Raw genomic sequence first — 20,218 nt, 5'->3', positions numbered from 1 at the left:
TTAATATCAGTTCTCAGTGGGGCTCCCATTTCTCTGGGATGACTTAGAATAAGTCCTTTCTGCCTGGCAGGCTTCATTTGAGACCCTGAGCTATACGCCCCCTCCCCTCCCCAGGACCCCCTTCCTCGCCACCCCCCAGATAACAGTTGCAGCCCTGAGTGATGACAGCAAGCCTTCAGTGCTTAAGGAGCTGTTCTAATAGCTTTCTCATAGCTGTTGTAATGGCTCTATCAACTAGTTTAGTTCAGCCCTTGTGTTTACCGTTTTAAACTCGTCCTGATGCTAGAGAGGTTAACCAACCTGCCCAAGGTCACAGCTGATAAGGGGCTGAGTCAGATGCAAATGAGGCAGCCAGGCCTCCACATCCCTTTTTTAATCTTTTGCTCCTATCCTGACGTGTAGTCTGATGCCACTCTGAGTGGCTGCAGTTGTGTGCCATCCTCAAAACTAGTTTAGAGTAGATAAAGAGTAGATAAAGATTTGGGGCTGGCCAGCCACCGAGAATTCGAGGGAGAAGGAAACCGAGGCCCCAAGTAAGGTGATGACCTCCCCAAACTAAGAGGCGCAAGCTTGTCAAAAGATGAGTGGCTGAATCAGGACTCGAACCCAAGCCTGCTGCTCCCCCAGGCAGCGCTCTAAACTAGGCCCTGAAGGATGTGTTGGTGTCACAGTGGTGGAGGTTTCCAAAGGAACAGCGTGGCGCGTCCCACCAGCCTGGGTGGACTGGGGAAAAGGGAAAAGACCCTGGAGGTTGAAAGGTCACGGCATGGACAGTCACATGTCAGTCTTGGCTCAGGGGTTGCCGAGCCTGCAGGTGGTGGGGGGGCGGGGGATGGTGTGTGGCGAGAGAGGCAGGCAGCTGTGCCCCAGGGGCTGTCAGAAGGATGTGGTTTAGGGGAGGGCAGGTGGTGACCCCTGAGCTGCAGGAGAAGTGAGCCCTGGGCAGCTGCTTCCTGAGAGAGGTGTCCGTCTCTCCCACCCTGACCTCAGCACTCCCTTCCTGGCTAATGTTACAAGGTCTTCCACCTCGAACTGGGTCACAGGGCTTCCCCTTTTATCTCCCCTCTCAGTGCCTTTCCTCCCAGGGCTGTAGATGGAAAAATCAGACCTAGTCACGGTTGGATTAGACCACAGAGATGATCTGGTGGTCAGCCCTTTCCTTTTTTTGCAGAGAAAACTGAGGCCCAGGGAGAAGGGTGGGGCTGATAACAGCTGTCATTTATGGAGTGCTCTCCGTAGACCAAGTCCTGGTGTGTTTTAGTCTCATGAAAGGCCTAGCATGTGGGGATTATATTATGCCCACTTTACAAGTGGTAAAGTGGTACCATCTTTGGGTAGCAGAGAGCTCCCAGGCCATCAGAATCTCTGTCCTGTCGTCCCCCTCCAATAGTGCTGTTGGGAGCACTTTGCAAATTTTGGGTCTGCCCCCTGCCACCCACCATATCCCCCTCGGTACCACAGGTTTTGGGAAGGGAACCCAGCCTGAGCCACAGCCTCTTCTGTGTTTGGCGGGGCTTGCGGGCCTAAACCAGTTCTTCCTGTCCAGCTGGAAAGCATTCCCCTGATCTACCTTCCTGCCACTTCCTCCTTGGCCAATTAAAGACAGCCTTGTTTTGGGAGCTGCCACAGGACCCCCACCACCCGCCCCCTCCAGCGGTGTTGCTGCCCAGGGGCATGGACATGGCACCTGGCCCAGTCACTTCTGGAAGTGTCCCCCACCACCCCGTGTACTTCAGCTAAGAGACCTTTCTGGTCTTCTTGAGAGGTTTCTCCTTGATTGCACAGAAGTAGGGTTAGGAGCGGAAGCCCAGGGGGGTCTAGGACCCTTAAGTGGCCAAAGAGAGCCCTTTGGAATTCTTAGAAGCTCAGAGAGCTATGATAGGAAAATATTTGAGCTTTACTTTGGAGGGTGTGAGATTGGGTCTCTTTCTCTCTCTGGGTTGACATTCCCCATCTGTAAAATGGAATTTGAACTGAATAGACAGCCCTTTCCAGCTTGGATAGTCTATTAATAATTAAGTACCTATTCTTTGAAAGGGCAGTGGGAACCATAAAGACATCTCAGGCATTCACTCCCTTGAAGAGGCTTATGATTCACAAGGAGCATTAACATCTTCCATCAAATTCTGAGCCCTCATCCCCTACCCCCCTTCCACCCATGCACACAGGAACTCTGCTCTGTGGATTTTCAGTGAAATACCTGGCCCGGAAATGTCTGTATGAATGAACAAATAAATGTGTTCTTGTAACTTCACGCTAAAAGGCGCACTGAGGTTGTTTATTACTGATACGGATGCCTCCCGTGATACTGTGAGGTAGGTATCGTAGGTATTACTAGCTTCACTTTTACAGGAAAGTGATGCTCAGAGGAATGGAGGGGCCTGCCAAGGTCTGAACCAGGTCTGACAGGTCACACAGGCTGTCTGATTTGCAGGTCCTCAGAGAACATTGCACATGAGGAAGTTGGCTGGCTTTGAAGGCAGATGCCTTGGGTCCCTCCTTCTGAATCGCTGGTTGACCTTGAGCACCCATGCCCTCTGGGTCTCAGTGTCCCCAAGTCTGGAAGCCTCCAAAACCCTCTTGTAGGTCCTTTCTAGTGGGGAACAGGGAGCGCTTTCTCAGCCTCCTTGGTAAAGAGCCTACGGGAGAAGCGATGTTGGGGAGGTGGGTGGTGGAGACATTCAGCTCCTGCCATCGCCAGCTCCTGGAAACAGAAGGCTTTTCCAAGGACTTGGAGTGCTGACCCGGCCTAAATGAGGGACTGGGGGAGCCAGGCTGGGCTTCGCGCCCCAGTTCCTTCTAGGGAGGAGTTGGCTCCTAGCTCTCCGAGGCCTCCCAGACTGGTGGGTATGATTTTCAAGTGACTACTTAAAATTGGGGGAAGGGGCTGGACAGGGCTCTGTGAGTCACTGGAGGAGAGCCATAGCTGGCCTGCCTGAGTCACCCCCATTTCCTTTCGGCCTCCTGGGGATGTTGGAATTGGCACCCCCTTTAGGGGCTGTTAAGGATAGTCAAGCCAGTGTCCAGGGCCTTGAAGAGACACACAGAAAATACGAGCCCTAGGCCCCAGACCCTCACAGGCCCTTGCCCAGCTGTGGACTCTGACAGGGTAGAGTTCAGCCAGTTCTCCAAATTGTCCTCTGCAAGACTTGTGGTTGCCAAGGTGGGAAGAGGGAGCGGGGGAAGGGATGGATTGGGAATTTGGGGTTAGCAGGTGCAAACTATCATACATAGAATGGATAACCGATAAGAGCCTCCTGTATAGCACAGGGAACTATATTCAACATCCTGTGATAAATCATAATGGAAAAGAATATTAAAATATATATATATATGTTTAACTGAATCACTTTTCTGTACAGAAATTAACACATTGTAAATCAACTATACTTCAATTTTTAAAAAGTTACTTAAAACAATATATATATAGAGAGAGAGACCTCTGCAGAGAGTGTAGTGCTCTGCCCCCTAGCCTTAAAGCAAAACTGAGGTTGCAATTGGTCTGAGTTTATGGAGCATAGTATAGTCCAGACTTGACTTGACCCCAGAATTCTCTGACGCCCTCTTCTTGGGATTGGCTGTTGGCCGGAGGGCTTTGGAACACTGATTTGGAGTTAAGTAGACCTGACTCCAGAGCTGTGAAGGCCCCCTCTTACTAGCTCCATGGCTTGGGACCTTAGCTCTCTGGTCTGTAAGAACGGGATTGTAGAGAGCCTTGTTGGAGATAACAAGGCTGCAACTGAAGCTCTTAGAATCTGGCCTGGTAAATGGGAGGCGTTCTTAGCCACGGTTCCCAGCTTTGCCCAGGCCGCCTTGATGCCAGATGGTCCTTTCCTTTTGGGGATCCCACCCCCAGAGGCCCCTTGGAAAGCTCTCTCCCTTCCCCCCAACAGCTGCAAGGTGGGTGGGGAGGAGTCTAGGGTGGGGCTGGCTGATGGAGCCCAAATCTCCTATTTGTTTGTCTTAGAAGTGGGCCCTTTGCTAATTACTGGATGGGTTGATATTTAAACAAGAACCAGTTCCTGACTGCCCCACCCCTCCTGCAGGGATCAGTGGGAACCCCCCTGTTGAGCAATTTTCAGCCAGGAGGGAGAAGGGACAGGGGGCTGGGAACCTCTTGGGACGTGCTCGGTCCTGGCTAAGCGTTGTCCTGTAAGAGGAGGGCTGGAGTTGTTTCCAGTCCGGAGGCCAAGGGAATTGCAAAAAAAAAAAACCCCAGGGTTTGGCGGGGGAGGGGGTGCGATGGTGGATAGAAAAGATACAGTGTTCTGGAAAGCCAGTTTTCAGATGTTTTCACCTCCTGATGCCTAGGGAGCTTGGGGAAGGCATGTGTCAACAGTTGGAGCCTAATTTAACCCTGAGTTCAATAAACCTGACTTCTTGGTCGGGTTTGTTATTAACTCATGGGTGACCTTTGGGCACATCCCCTCCGGGCCCTGTCCCTGGGAGGCGAGATGACTGGAAAATGGGTACGTTTCAGTCAGAGAAACCCAGCTCTGCGGCTCAGTCCGGGACACACAAGTTAGTTAATAAGTCACTGGGCCGGTGTGAGCCCCAGCATCCTCTAGCAAACACGTGTGTCACTCCCGGGCCATCACGGGCGTTTGGCAAACTTCTGTGTAAAGGTCTGGCTTAAGTTTAGTTTATTATTAGCGGCTAGACAAGAGTTCTTAACCTGGGTGGCTTGAGGAGGCAGTGTCTGAGTGCAGGTTGAAAAATAAGAACCAGTGGTTGTGGTTCTTAGGGTTCAGAACTTTTCCTGCCTCTCCTAGGGCTCCAGGCGTCCCCAGAAGATCATCTGCGATCTGATCAGCTCTTTCCAGCTTCAGCCTTCCGTGGGCCCGCCCTGGGTCAGGCCCTGGGAGTCAGCGCCCCCTCCCCGCTGTCTTACTCTGCGCCTCCCCTCCCCCTCCTTCGGGCCCCGAGCTCGGCTGCCCCAGTTTTGTCTGGCACAGTGGCAGGGGCTGCTAGTCAGGTGACACCTGGGGTAATGGAAAGGGGAGGCAGGGATCGGCTGGTATGTGTGGAAAGAGTGACTCGGTGGGGCCCGGCCTGTGGGGACTGGCTGTACTAGTCCACCTCGGGGCGTGGGGGCAGGGGTGACCAACGGCTGGGACACTCCTGGCCCTGGGGAAGCCTGGCCAGGAGATGTCTGTGGGACAGGCTGACCCGATCGGGAGCAGTGGCTTCCCTGAGAGGCGGTGGGGAGGCTGGGAAGGGGCAGGAAGCCAGCACCCAGGGCGGACCTAATTGGCCGAGACAGGAGATATCGGCTTGGCTCTAGAGAACACGGGAGGCTTGTTTACGGGCCGCCCTCAGATCCAGCGGGAACCTGGGATCCGCTGCTAGATTACAAGCCCGGCTTCAATGCACCTCTGTCTCTTCGGCCCCTGAGGGAGCCAGCCCCCTCCCCGGCCGTCTCCACCGGTAATCGGAACAGTGCCCAGCTTGGTTACCAGGCCTGCAGACAGAGGAAGGCTTGTCTGTTTGAGAACCGTCTTGTATAGGTGGGGAAACCGAGGCCCCGAGAAGGAATCTCCCAAGATCATCAGGCTGTTAGTGACAAGGATGCCACGGCATCAGCCTCTGGCAGGGAGATGTCCAGAGGCTCTAGAAGTTTCCCTGACCCTTACCCTTCCCACCAGCAGCTGGCGTCCCTCCGTCCTGGAGCCCTGGCTCTGGGAATGGGCTGCCCTGGGTTGGGGGAGGGGGGATTGGTGAAAAAGCCACTGGCAGTGCCAGGCCTGGCTTCTCTCCTGAGCTATTGTGTTTGGAGTAACCCGACCTTGGAGTGGGCAGGGCGGACATTTGAACCCCGCCCCACCCCAACTCCCATCCCCAGACCTGGCTTAACCCTTCCTGGACCAGCACACCAGATCCTGTATTGGTGGTGGGTGGTATCTTCTGGTCTCCTAGATACTTTGTTCATCCTCAAGGCAGGTCAGGAAATACTCTGGGGACTCAGGGGCTCAGTTGAGTTTCAAGTGTCTCTGGTCACTGCCATTTTCTCTTTTGGAAAAGTACAGTGGTTTCTCCTCTGTCTCTCTCTGCTTAGAACAGGTGCTCTAAGCTGTGGGAGCTTGCACAGATCTCTGCTCATCTCTGGACCTTTCTCTCTTCCACATTCTCAAGGGGCCTGATTGGCTGTTGATTAAGTCTCTGGTCTCAGAAGCACAAGAAATACGTTTTATAGGGCATGACCCTTCACAGTTTGCAAAGCACCTCCCCGTCCACGCACCACCCTCTTTCTAGCAATGCAACTACTTGTATGACTTTTCTCAAGTCTCTGACCCTTTGAGCACTAATCCCCTCAGCTGGAAGGAACGCAGATGGGGGTTAATAATAGCTGCTACTCATTGAGCACCTGCTGTGTACCAGGCCATGTGCTGTGTCCCCTTGCATACCCCTAATGCATTTCACTTCATCTCATCCTCCTGCAAGGTGGTACTTAATAGCCTTGGTGACCAAAAGAGGAAACTGAGGCTTCAAGATGTGAAATAAACACCCAGGCTTGTATCTTGAGGGAGCAGCAGGGCTGTGGTTTGCTGTTGGAGCTGCTTTTACAGGTCCCCAGGCTGGTGGTAGATCTTTCCATTTCTGCCAGGATGCTGAGTCCAGATTGAGGCAGCCAGGTTTTGCTCATTCTGGGGGACATCAAACCTTTCTGAAGGAGGGTGGGGGAGGACCACCGTGCCTTATCAGTGGCCCCTTCTGGAGATTTCCTGCCAGGACTCCTCTGCTGCGTTCAGCAGTTAGGGCCTAGGGTCCTCAGCATTCCTACTTCTTCCAGAATTTAACTTGCCCAGTTGTCCTTCTCATCTCACCCCCTGCCCCAGAAGAAGCGTGTCCCTGACCCCTGGGGGTCACTTCCTCCCCTGGGAAAGAGACAGGCAGGGGAGACTCCCCTCTCTTTGCCTCCCACCAGTTCACAGTTAAGCAAGCTCTGACCCTGAACTTCTCCCCAGTGCCCCAGCCAATGTTTCTCTTTTGTTTGAGCAATATCACTTTTACCTCTGTTGACTCCCTGGCCAAGGGAAGGGGTGCCCTGGAGCCCTGGCCTGGCAGCGGGTGCTGTGGATGGTGGCGATGGGGTGGAGAGGGGTAGCGTGGGTGGCAGTGAGAAGTCTGGCTCTGGCGAAGACTCAGTCTCGAGAAAGATCCAGTTTGAATCCCGGGTCTGTTGCTTTCTAGCTGAGTGACCTCACACAAGCGACTCAAGGGAAAGTCAGTTTCCGGCCACACGGGTAGAGCACCTCACGGGGCTGTTGTGCCAGTCAAATGAGCTCGGATGGAGGACACCCAGCATGATGCCCAGCGTGTCGAGGACCCCAGCCCCCGTGCTTCTCCTGGGTGACTGAAGCTGTAAGACTTTGCAGTAGGGTTGGTGACTTTCCTAGCTTCATGCCCATCACCTCAGGACTGGATGGGGGTTACAACTGGAGTGGCCGCAGCTGCCCGTGGATTTGTTGAGACCTCTGCACACGTGATCAGTCACTTCAGTTGTGTCAGACTCTTTGCAACCCCATGGACTATAGCCCACCAGGCTCCTCTGTCCATGGGATTCTCCAGGCAAGAATACTGGAGTGGTTTGCCATGCCCTGAAACCTCTACGGGAAAGCATCCAGGCCCAACCCCAGGTGCCCACCAGGGCCTGCTTGTTCAGATGTTGATTTCTGTTGTGTGTCTATGAGTAGGACTTCTAGAGAAGACCTAGAAGTGGGAAAGGAAGACAAGTCTAGCCTAGGAGCCCAGAGACCTAGGTTCTTTTAATGTTGTTGTTTTTAAGAGACCTAGGTTCTAAGTCCAGTTCTGCTTCAGTGACCTTGGCAAGGGTGCTTATCTTTTCATCTGTTTGCTTGGGTTGGGCTAGGTTGGGCTAGGGCCTCAGCTACCTTCTGTTGGTAGGCGTTAGTCTCAATAGCACAAAATACACCTACCCTTTTTTTGTTTGTTTATTTGGCTGCATCTGCTCTTAGTTGTGGCATGTGGGATCTTCAATCTTTGCTGTGTCCTGTGGGATCTTTAGTTGTGGCATGCCAGCTCTGAGTTGTGACATAAAGTTCCCTGACCAGGGGTTGAACCTGAGCCCCCTGCATTGGGAGTGTGGAGTCTTAGCCACTGGACCACCGGGGAAATCCCTACCCTTCTTTTCTATGGAGAGTCTAAGGAAGCGTCCAGGTGCCCGCCAGGGTCTGCTTATTCAGTTCTTGATTGCTGTTGTGTGTGCACGAGTAAGACAAAGATACAGAGAGACCTGAGGGCCCAGAGAGGGTGCCTGTGCATGCATACACGTGTGGACACCCGCTCCCCAGGTAACGATGGGGTGAGCCAAGAGCAGGGTGGGGTCCCTCTCTGGTCAGGGTGGGGCCTGGCTGCTGGGTGGCCTGGTTCTTCAAAGTCACCCCAGACTGAATGGGCCTAGTCTGAAAAGACGGTGGGGGAAGGGAGGGCTGTTGGTACATAGCCTCCACCCACACACATGTCAAGGGACGCTTGCCCACAATCCAGGGAGCATGGTTTCACCTTGCTGGCGTAGTCTTAGGGCTCCTGCACTCTAGGGAATTTCTCTCTTGTCAGGGGTCTTGGGCAGAGTAGGACCACTTCTGGAGTTGGAAAAGGATTGATTTTATTTATTAGCGAGCCGCGAGGCATGCAGGATCTTTCTTCCTGACCAAGGATCAAACCGCTGCCCCCTGCAGTGGAAGCACTTGTCCACCAGGGAGGTCCCAAGCCCTGTGCTTTTAGAGCCAGGATGGGTACCCGATGGGATATAATCCTTGTGTGATTAGATCTGACGGGATCTGAACCATTCTTGGCATGACCTTAAGTAAAGTCATTTATGCTCTCCAGGAACCTGGTATAAAAATGAAGGGTTGTAATTGGGGAGGGGAGGGAGACTCAGAGGGAGAAGATATATGTATAATTATGGCTGATTCACATTGTTGGATGGCAGAAACCAGCACAACATTGTGAAGTAATTTTCCCCCGATTAAAAAATAGATTTAAAATAATGAAGAGTTAGGGATGACCCAGTGATCCTCAAGGTGGCTGAACTGGGAATCGATCTAGGTTTCAGTCCGAGTTTTGTTCTGACTTGGTCTTTATTTCCTGATGTAAAACAGAGATAGCCACTACCAATCACAGCCAATCAACGTGCTAATCCCAGGGGTGGTTTTGAAACACTCCTCAGTACTTTCACCCACTAAGAGAAAGGCAGGATCCATAAATAAACAGCCGTGGCTCTTGGGGATGCGGAGGTAGGGGAAGGGCCCAGCCTAAAACAGCCCAGTGTCGGGACCCCAGCCCCCGTCTTGAGTACTTAGAGCTCTGACTGGTGTCCAGGCTCCATATGCAAGTGGCCAAACCACCTTCTTTCCCTCCTGGGCTGAGTTTGACCGCCACCTGACAAGGCTCCGTCCTGGCGGAGGTAGGTGGACACTCCGTGTGCCCGTGTGTTTATGGGTGTGTTGATATATATGTGGCTAAAGGCTCAGGTGACCTATGCCTGGGTTCCGGTCCAGAGTGGCCACTTTCTGCCTGGGTGATCTTGAGCGAGTGACTTCAATTTTCTGAGCATCCCCTCCACCCTCTCCCTGCCCAGTGTTTCAGCAAATAAGAGCTATGAGGACCTGCTTCAAGCTAAGTGCTTAGTTTGGTACGCTGCCTAGATCCTGATGTTTCCGATTCTGCCCCCCACCCCTCCCGCCTCCCCTGGGGGAATTTGCAGCAGGAGGTGCGGATGGGAACCCAGGGACCCCGCCCTAGGTGCAGGCAGCTTGCGCAACCACAGAGGAGCCATTTTCTGGAGCTGCCAAACTAAAGCCACAGGCACGGGGCTGTGTGGGGGCTGGAATTCCAGCGCCAGCAGCTCCCCAGCTCCTGATTCCCGAGTCATGAAGTCATCCCTCACCAGGGCTTAACCCTTTCTCGCTCCCCACCCCCATGTGTACCAGGCGTTCAGCGGAGATTCTCCCTTCCGTGGTGGGAGGGGAGAAATCTCGCTCCCAGCCTGACCTCCCTCCCGGGAATCCAGCTGCCCCACACAGACAGACAGACAGGGTGGAAGGAGACCCAAAAGTCTACTTCCACCCACCTCTCCCCGGAAGCCTGGGCCTCTCCCACAGAGGGTAACCTTATCTTAGGGACGGCCTTTCCAGGCCGGCTCTGTGTCACTGGCAGGTCTCCGCTGGGTGGAGGACAGCGTGGGGCAGTCAGAAACAGAGCCTGGCCTCTTTGCTCTGAGTGTGTAGCTGACTCACGGTGTGACCTTAGGCAAGTCGCTGTAGGAGGGCTTAGATTCTTTCCCTTTCTGTGAAATGGGAGGGCAGGACCTCCCTGGCCTCCAGCTGGTGTTCCGTGGTTCTGAGCAGACCCTGCCCCCCTCCACACCTCCTGCAGTTAGGGGGTTGGGGGGAAGAAGAATGTTTGGGGCAGAGGGTTTGTATTGACCTTATTTGCCACCCTGACTCTTCTGGGAAATGGTAGGCACTTGAATATTTGAGTTCATTAGAGGAAGAATGAACTTTGCCCCAGGGCTGCTGTTCTTGTGGGCAGAAAAAGCCTCAGCCCAGAAGCTAGCTGGGAAGGTGGTGTGAATCCCAAGTATTTCTGACTCTCTAGGAGCTTGGTGGCTGATGTTCTGCAGGTCCTGGGGCCAGCTCTCTGCCTTCCTGGATCGTTCATACTTTCCTTGTGAAAGCTTCTCAGTGGTGGTGGACCTGAGATTCTAGCTGGGGATGGCTAGGGCCCCCATACGTGGCAGCAGAGGGGTACTTAGGGGTGCTGGAGTGGATAGTATGTGAGAGCAGGGACTGGGCTCCACACCACACGGCTGCAGCATGGCTCCGTGGGAGATGTTTGGAAGGCTGAAGACACGAGTGTGCTCACGTACACGTTACTCACCAGGTTCCGGGCAGCGCCCTGACCCGAGGCTGTCCTGGGACGTGAGTGAGCCAGCCCTGCCTGTCCCAGCCTGGTCTGACTCAGCTGGGAGAGATGTCCGGGTCAGGGCAAAACCAGAGCCAGCAGCCCTCTCCCTGCCGTGGGTGAATCATCAGTGACAGCATCAGAGCACCCCGGAGCGTGGACTGGGAACGCTGGCTCTGAAGTCAGTCTTCACTTCGTCTGCTCCCACGAGTCACCCAAAGAAAATGACTTAATGTCTTCAGGGCCCAGTTTCCTCGGTTGTAAAACAGAGGTGAAGACTGGCCTTTAGAGTTATTAAGAGCAGGTCCTCTTTAGAGTTATTAAGAGCAGGTCCTGGCCTATAGCAAGTGCTCAGTATAGGGTACCTAGCATATTTATATTCTGATGATGCTACCTTCATTATTTTTATTAGCCCAGAATGGGAAAGGGTTTTGTCTAAGGCCACACAGCAAGTTTGGCACTAGCTTGATGCCCTTCCAGCACCCCAACTCCTGTTCCTAAACACTCGCTTCACTGCCTTGCAGGGTTCGGGGGCTGCTAAAGAGCATTGGCGGGGGAACTACTGGTTGATGTCTCTCCTGTTTTCACCCTAGATCCGAGAAACTGAGGTCATCGACCCTCAAGACCTCCTAGAAAGCCGATACTTTTCCGGAGACTTACCAGATGACGAAGACGTCGGGGGGCCCGGGCAGGAATCCGATGACTTTGAGCTGTCTGGTTCTGGAGATCTAGGTACAGAGGAAGTAGGGGGCCGGCCTGGGGTTCAAGGCTGCAGAGAACTTGTCTTTTACAAGGGTGACCCCACTTTGGGGTTTGAATTTTCCTATTGTGTCCCTCCCCGTTAAAAAAAGATGGGGGAAACAAAAGTAACCGGATCAACCCACCCCTGAGACCCTTTCCAGGCGAGCTGTTTGTTGCTCCGAGTCCATTTGTAGTAGAAAACCAGTCCGAACCTGTCCGCCTTTGGACAGGATTGGGTGGGAGTGGGCGTTGGGAAGAGATCTGAACTGTGGCCTGTTTTCCTTCTTTTGAAAAGCAAAGAGAGCTCTCAGGAGCCTGGGGGCAGGGTGGGGAGAGCTGTGGGTGGGAACCGAGAACCAACCCCTGCTTCTGCAAGGTTGGGATTGGGAATCGTGAAGGGGCCTTCTGGGGCAGGGCCAGGGGCCCTCTTCTTTCTTGGTCACTTCCTGGCCCTGGCTGCCAGGCTAGACAGAGCTACTGAAAAGCCTCCCTCCTCTGTGTGGGGTGGTGTAACGATTTGAAGTTTGAGTTCTGGAGTCACATAATCCTGAGTTCAGACTGCCGCTCTGTGACCTCTGAGCCTCGGTGTCCTAATCTGTAACATGGGAATAGAAGCGACTGTACGTGTTGCGGTGATTAGACTGAGTTAAAAGCCCTGGGCACTTACTGCGTTCTCAGTAAATACATTCATATTGGAATTTCTAACATTTACTGTTGCAATCTAGAGTCTTCTCAAATGAATCTCCTGGGAATCTTGTTAAAATCCAGATTTTGATTTAGTGGCCCCTGAAATTCTACATTTCTAACCCCTCCTGGGTGATGTTCTTGGTCCTGGGATCTATATGGAGCAAGGGTTTAGAGCTGACAGAGCACCTGCCCAGTGACCAGCTCAACATTCACATGAAAGAACCAGGGAGGCAGGTCTCAGGAGCTCCATTTTACAGAGGAGATGACTGAGGCTGGGGTGGGAATGATCACCTGCCGGACATATGCTTGTTACCTGTTGAGCACTTGGGGGCCAATTGTGAATTAGAACTCCCACCAGCCATGGCTGTAGGGGTCATCAACCTGGGGGTGACCGACTTTACAGTCACACGGCCTTTCTGACCTTACAGATGACTCAGAGGACATCCGGATCTTCCCAGAAGTGATGCACCCCTTGGTAAGTAGCTCCTCACTTTGGCCTCTCCTTTTCTCAGCACCTGTTGAGACAAGCAGAATAAATTCGAGTCTGACCTCATTCTGCAAAAAGGCTTTTTATTTATGGCCCTGAACTCTTGGGACAGGCACAGCTAAGGGTCACAGGTAGACCTTCCTCTCTGTAGGGATAATCACTAAGTGATAAACACTTGCATGTGTTTCCAGTCTCTTTTGCTTTTTTACTTGTTATTTCATTTATTTATCTGACTGCGCTGGATCCCGGTTGTGGCACTTGGGATCACGCGGGATCTTTAGTTGCAGTAGGTAGGATCTAGCTCCCTGACCAGGGATCACACTCGGGGCCCCCTGCCTTGGGAGCTCGGAAGCTTAACCACTGGACCCCCAAGGAAGCCCTTCCAGCCTCATTTTTGTGTGCATTTCTAGGTATTTCCCAACATTAATATCATTACACATACCGTTCTGTGTACTGCATTTTTCACTTACAGTGATCATGAGTATTTCCCCATGTAACTCACTGTTTTTCCTATTCATTTTTATAACCTTCATAATCAGAGTTCACCCAGTTGCCCTTACCTATGGGAAAGTGGTTTATGATTTTTTCGACATCCTATAACAACAGTCTAACAAGCATCTTTTACACAGATCTCTGATTAGCTCCTTAGGACAGAGTCCCAGAGGCAAACTGCTGCGTTGAAGGGCAAACTGTTTCTACCGTTTTGCCAAACCACCCTCCAGGATATTACCCCAGAACACCTGCTTCCCTGTGCCCTTGGTCACATTATTCATTCCCCACTGGGATAGATTTACTGGAAACGTTGGGCTTCCCTGGTGATTCAGATTGTAAAGCATCTGCCTGCAATGCAGGAAACCTAGGTTCAATCCCTGGGTTGGGAAGATCCCCTGGAGAAGGGAATGGCAACCCACTCCAGTATTCTTGCCTGGAGAATTCCATGGACAGAAGAGCCTGGTGGGCTGCAGTCCATGGAGTCGCAAACAGTCGGACACAACTGAGCAACTAACACACATAAGAAAAGTTGAGGGTAAGGATTTGACAGCGTGATTGTTGAGGGGTGGTTGCTCACAGCTGCTCTGGGACCACGTGGTTTGGCCGGCAAGAGGCAGAACCGTTCCCCGCCCGGCTGAATGTCCCTACTCCCTGCCTTGGATCCCCCTCCCCACAAACCACGCTGAGTGTTGGTCTCTTCTCCTTTCCACCATCCAGGTCCCCATAGATAACCACATCCCTGAGAAGACAGGGAGCGGAGTTCCCACTGAACCCAAGGAACTGGAGGAGAATGAAGTTATCCCCAAGAGGTCGTCCCCTTTTGATGGGGACGAGGATGTGTCCAACAAGGTGTCCATGTCTAGCACAGCCCAGGGCAGCAACATCTTTGAGAGGACAGAGGTGCTGGCAGGTAAGGTCCCGGGCTTCCCACAAGATACCTCGGAAGGGGAGAGGGCTTGGGCAGGGATAGGGCTGCAGGCAAGGATGCCTCTGGCCCGGTGGCCCCTGACCTTTTTGGCACCAGGGACCAGTTTCATGGAAGACAGTTTCTCCATAGACGGGATGAGGTAGGGGTGACGATGGTTCAGATGGTAATGTGAGTGATGGGGGCAGATGAAACTTCGCTTGCTCATCTGCTGCTCGCCTCCTGCTCTGCAGCTGGGTTCCTAGTAGGCCACTGACCAGTAACAACCCAGGGGTTGGGAACCCCTGCTCTAGCCCGTTGGGCGATTTGGTACCCCCTCCTTGCAGCCACTAGGTGTCCTGGGGCCTTGAAGGATGACCCTTCCCCTTAGAGGTGGCTCTGGCAATGTGTGTAGCCTGGCAGACCGAGAGCAAGAATTGCATATCAGAGGCTAAAAAAATAATAGATGTTGCGTTGTTCACTTGCTGTAAATCCTTTTCTATTTACAAAGCACTTTCCCAGCCTGGGTTTGGCACCTGGGATGTTAATTATTAAAAGTTAAACTTCCCGTGAAAACTTCCCCTTTAAGCCCAGAGGCTCCTTTGAGTTGGGCTGGCTTCCCCTCCCCCTGCTGTCACCTCCAGCCTGGTGACCTTGTCTGAGACGCTTTCCAGCCTCAGTTTTCATGTCAGCAGATGGCCACCATGCTACCTCCTTGGGTTGGTGTAATAACTTTGTGAAAAATAGAATCTAAAATAACTTGGCGGACTGTAACATGTTTGTTTGCACAGTTCCCAGTGGTAGATGGTGTGTGTGTTAGCCCTTCAGTCGTGTCCAACCCTTTGCAACCTCATGGACCGTAACCAGCCAGTCTCCTCTGTTCATGGGCTTTCTCAGGCCAGAATACTGGAGTGGGTAGCCATTCCTTTCTCCAGGGGACCTCCCTCACCCAGGGATCGAATCCGGGTCTTCTGCATTGCAAGCGGATTCTTTACCAGTTGAGCCACAAAGGAAGCCCAAGAATACTGGAGCGGGTAGCCTATCCCTTCTCCAGCGAATCTGCTTGACCCAGGAATCAAACTGGGGTCTCCTGAATTGCAGGCAGATTCTTTAACAACTGAGCCATCAGGAAAGCCCCATAGTATATCGTATAGTATAGTATAGTATATGGCATAGCATAGCATAGCAAGTAGTAGGTGGCCTGCAGGGAAACTTCCTGTGCCAGATTAAGAAACTAACACTTAGAGAGAGTACGTTTGGCCTCAAGTGGGAGCCACAGGCTTCCTGACTAATTTTCTATGTGGAGAAAGACGTGTCCCAGGGTGAGACTTCAAGGATGGCTCTGTCTAGCCTGACTATGGGGCCTTTGGCTGGGGTGGTAACTGGCTCTTTCTCTTCTTCCCCAGCAGCTTTGGGGGTCTCCAAAACTGGGTTGGGGACTTTCTCAGAGGGGACTCCCTCTCTAGCCAGGTTTTTACAGGCCAAGGGCCAGTCTGGATGAACCAGCCTAGTGAGGAGGGCACCATGGGTCCAGGCTGGCTTACTCCTGTCTCCTGGCAACCAGCTGGGCCAGCAGCTCTGAGGAGGCTGGAAGTGCAAGGAAAGAGCCCTGGGTCCTGCCTCCCTCCGGGACAGATAAAGGATCTTGCCTGCATCTTGCGGGGTATAACCCCCAGTAGGCCCAGCTCAGCCCTGACTCTGGCTTCCAGGTCCCGGAGTCAGTGTTCTTTGAACTTTCTGTGTGATGTGGGTGGGGTGGGGAAACTAGAGGGCCCTTGGAGACTTTTTAGTCTTATAAATTTCAAATTATTTGGTGGAAGTCTTTTCGAGGTAAAACCCAGCCCATCTTTCTTCACCCACAGAGTTTCACTTTTAGTTGGTGGATGTGGGATTAGCATAAGGTTTTGCTTTCACCAAACAATGGTTCTACTGCTTTTAAAGAAAAATGTAAAAACCACTGATCTAGTCCAAGTAACTGTTTCTTATAACATGGGAGACTCAGGCCTAGAGAAAGCAAGCCTCTTGCTTTAGGTCACATAACAAGTGAGAACCAGTCATCTCTTAATACTTCCAATAGAGAATGACACATGTGCAAGATCTTGATGTGAAAAGTTACATTGTTGAGATAGGCTGGGGTGAGATCCTCAATTTAGATAGCTTTTAAACAGTACCTGGGGGCGCCGGGAGCATGGAATTCCCTGGTGGTCCAGCGGTTAAGACTCAGCACTTCCCCTGTAGGGGTTATGGGTGCTATCCTTGGTGGGAGATCTAAGATCTATAAGCTGCACAGCACAGCCAAAAAAAAAACCACCCTGGACCCTGGGAGTTTATCAAGTGCTTGCCATGTGCCATATGATTCACACGCCCCCTCACTGAGTCTCCACAACACCCCAATCTGACACGTATGGTTATCTATACTCTTAAAAATAAGGAAAATGAGGCTCCAAGAAGCCTTATCTCTTATCCAAAGGCACAAGACCAGACAAGTGGTGAACCTGGCATTGGAACCCAGGACCACAGTCACTTCTGAGAATGTCCTTGGGCCTTGATCTTCTGGGGACTCCCAGCACAGACCAAGGGTTTAACAGAACAGACATCAGAGGGAGAGGCAATAGAAATGGGAAGGGGGTTGATACCTGATGGTCCGTGTCTTTTCTCTGGTATTTCTTGGGGGCACTGTGTTGCTGCTTTTTCGTCGTTTTAGCCAAGAGAGAACCTTCCTTGGCTCCCCTGCCACTCCGTCCCCATTCTGTGCGTCGATTTGGAGTGTGTGCAGGGGCGGAAAATTAATATTCTTAGACTAAGACCGAATTAGGGAACTCAGTCTGTCACAGGAAGGATTCTAGGAGACATCCCTGCCCCCTCAACAAACAGGAGTGAGCCCTCCAGGGTGCCTGGGGTCATACAGAGAACATACGTTTACCCGATGTGAGAAACCCGCGTCTGCTCTTGGCCATTGCGCCTCTCTGAGCCCAATGGAATCATTTATTAAGCACCCACTGTTGTGCCAAAACAATTCAGGGTGGCGGGGACACAGATACAAACCACAAAAAGTCACAATTAATGAATATTGAGTATATGCTATGCATTATTCTGAGCTCTCTTAAGGGGATTGATTTATTTCAACCTAAGGACAAACCTATAAGAAAGGTACTGTTGTTTCCATTTTACAATGAGAGAGATGAAGAAACTTGATTATTTAGATTCCATTGCCAGTAAGTGGCAGAGACAGGAATAGAATGTAAGCCTTAAGCACTGAGCTTCATATGTGCGGACATATATCACGTATATAATTTGTTGTTTTTTTTGCCCAACCAGCTGGCATGTGGGATCTTAGTTCCCTGACCAGGGATCAAACCTGTACCCCTTGCATTGGAAGCACGGAGTCTTAACCACAGGACCACCAGAAAGTCCCAAACCACATGTGTAATTCTTTATAACATAGGAGTGTGGACACACGCACATGTTGTAACTGTGTATAGTAGCATATACCCGCGTGTGTACAGAGTGTGTACACCCGATCGGGTATAAGTGTAGGTCTGCATAGGGATGTGTGCACACAAGGTCAACTAGAGAGCTCCCTGTGCTAAGGACTGTGGGGTAAGTAGGTCTAAGGGGGATTTCCACAGCCTGCGATTTTTCTGCTTCCTGGCTCAGGGCTGAGCTGTTGCTGGGGAGTTGGCCTCGTGCTGGGAAAGAACCTGGCTTTGGACTCCAGCAATGTGGGTTGGAAGGATGCCTTTGTCACTCTGGTTCTGTGGTTTTTTTAGTCCTATAGAGTGTCTCCCTTCTCATGAATGAGGTGGTGAGGATCAAATTCAGTAAGGCATCAGCAGAGTATGCCCCTGGGCGTGATGGTGAGGGTGTCCGGGGGCCAGAGAACCGACCGAGCAGAAGCGGCCCGTGCGCCCCGAGGTCCCGACGGGCGGCCAGCTCTCACCTCGCTGCCCCCTCTCTCCTCTCCAGCTCTGGTCGTGGGCGGTGTCGTGGGCATCCTGTTCGCCGTCTTCCTCGTGCTGCTGCTGGTGTACCGCATGAAGAAGAAGGATGAGGGCAGCTATGACCTGGGCAAGAAACCCATCTACAAAAAAGCCCCCACCAATGAGTTCTACGCCTGAAGCTTCCCCTGGAGCACCTACTTGGACTTAGGGGGAAGGGACGCTGAAGGATTTTGAAGGGTGGATGTTCGGGGAGGGGGAGGGCAACCCAGTCCTGATCTATCAGCATCTCCCGCTCCGATTACAGTTTCAGTGTCAGAAGAGACATCACCTTCTACTGTTCCTGCTTGCCTCTTGATTCTCTGGGCCTCCACTGTCCCAGCAGAAAAACGGGGTTAAACTTGGCCTTTCTCAAGGCAAGTCTGGGGTTCGATCTGTTTCTTCATCTTCCCATTTAGAATCTAGGCCCAGCTTAGAGCCTGTATGAACAGGTCTGATCCAGAGTCTTTCTAAGCCATTGTACGAGTCCTGCTGGAGGTCAGCCCCCCACCTGCCGGCCTTCCCCCCTGCCCCGCTTCCACAGCCTGGGCCCTGGCCAGGAGCTGGGAGAAGGAACCAGAACCATCTGTCTGCACCTTGAGATGTGTCCATCAGAGGCACCTGCAGCCACACTGTGGAAGTCTGTGGTACACCTTGGGCCATTCTAGGCTCTTCCAAGTGACTTTTGGAAGTCAACTTTTTTTATTTGGGGAGAGGAGCTGAAAGTTCATCCTGAATCAGACTTGTAGAATATTCTTAAGTCTATTTTTAGTGGGGTATTTTTTTTTTAATGGTTCATTCCTTTGTACAGAGCCTCTCTCTTTGGGCAAGAGTACACAGAAACCAAGGCTTTCTCTGCCCTCCTGCACCTTTCCACAGTACCTGCTAAGTTTGTATTTAATGGTGTTTTTGTTTTGTTACTCGAAAATGAGAGAAGACTTGGAGATATAATTTTTATTAATTTTTTTTACTACTATTTATAGCTTCAGACAGGGCCTTTCTTTCCCTCTTTTGCCTTTTTTCTTTTTTTTTCCCCCATGCTTTTGTTTTTTTAATTCTTCCTACTTCCCTGCTCATGACCTTGGCCCTTTCTGAAGCTGCTTCCTCTAAGAAGCTTCTGCTGAAATATAGGGTTGTTTTTTTTTTTTAGCAGCTCCCAAACTATAACGTAGGGGATGGTGGGATATTTGTGTCTCTTTCATGTAATATATTATTATTCTTCCTTGGTTCTAGAAAAATAGATAAATATATTTTTTCAGCAAATAGTGTGATATATTCCTGTGTGAAGTTGGCTGGGTGGTTGAGTGAGTGAATGTTTGTGGGGCTGAGTGGATTTTTGCCTCTTTTTCTGGTCCTGTTTCTTGGTGCCTTCTTCCGACGGGGCTAGAAACCTTCTCTCTAGCTTCTGCTTTGAGCCCAGCTGGGGTACCTTCATTTGCGATCTCCAAATTTAAGAGAAGATCGGAGAGCTGTGCTATCTAACATGGCAAGTGCCGGCTACTCTGAAATCAATTAAAATGACAGGAAGTTAAAGTTCATTCCTCAATTATACTAATCCACATTTCAAGTGCTCAGCGGCCACATGGGCCCGTGACTGGTGTACCAGACAGACCAGTAGAGCCCACTGGCATCTGTTGACAGCACAGCTCAAAAACTAAACTGGTTTAATGAGTCACAGGCTCAGCCTGGTTAGGATGACCTTTGTCCCTCTAGACAAAGGGGGACTGGGAGGGCTGATCAGGGCCTGGCTCTGGGGCTTATCCTATGCAGAGAGGAAAGGCCTAGTGGCTCAGGCTGGCCAGACCACATCTCCTGACCCCATGGGGGGACTGGGGGGAGTTACCCTTGCTTCCCTCCCCTTCTGTGACCCCAGGGTCCCAGCTGGCTGGGCCCTCTTCCTCCCCCCATGTCCCTTTTCCTCTGGCCATGTTGGGAGTGAGCACCTCACATTGTTGTCTGTTACTGATTTTTTGATAAAAAGATAATAAAACCTGGTACTTTCTA

At 51.7% G+C, this 20,218-nt stretch overlaps 1 protein-coding gene and 1 long non-coding RNA gene across 4 annotated transcripts in view; one reads left to right on the top strand and one right to left on the bottom strand.

The window, feature by feature from the left end:
• Positions 1–11,822, bottom strand: part of LOC129625997 (uncharacterized) — a 23,420-nt gene extending 11,598 nt beyond the window's left edge. The window contains exon 1 of the long non-coding RNA XR_008701690.1: positions 11,587–11,822. This is a non-coding gene — a long non-coding RNA (uncharacterized LOC129625997). The remainder of the gene's footprint in view (positions 1–11,586) is intronic.
• The window catches only part of SDC4 (syndecan 4), a 21,409-nt gene extending 1,191 nt beyond the window's left edge, over positions 1–20,218 (top strand). Inside the window, exons 1-5 of one of the 3 annotated variants that reach the window (XM_055545102.1) lie at positions 9,437–10,943; positions 11,520–11,658; positions 12,783–12,829; positions 14,051–14,243; positions 18,204–20,218. In XM_055545102.1, the coding sequence (XP_055401077.1) occupies positions 10,839–10,943; positions 11,520–11,658; positions 12,783–12,829; positions 14,051–14,243; positions 18,204–18,355 (636 nt within the window). In that variant the 5' untranslated portion in view covers positions 9,437–10,838 and the 3' untranslated portion in view covers positions 18,356–20,218. Of the gene's footprint in view, positions 1–9,436; positions 11,198–11,519; positions 11,659–12,782; positions 12,830–14,050; positions 14,244–18,203 lie in introns of those variants that run through there. The other 2 variants (XM_055545105.1, XM_055545104.1) reach the window with 2 other exon arrangements.

The sequence above is a fragment of the Bubalus kerabau genome, chromosome 13 (genome assembly GCF_029407905.1).
Source record: "Bubalus kerabau isolate K-KA32 ecotype Philippines breed swamp buffalo chromosome 13, PCC_UOA_SB_1v2, whole genome shotgun sequence".
In the NCBI taxonomy this organism is placed as follows: Eukaryota; Metazoa; Chordata; class Mammalia; order Artiodactyla; family Bovidae; genus Bubalus; species Bubalus kerabau.
Note: the sequence above shows the minus strand (reverse complement) of the source record. Positions and strands in the feature narration are given on the sequence as shown.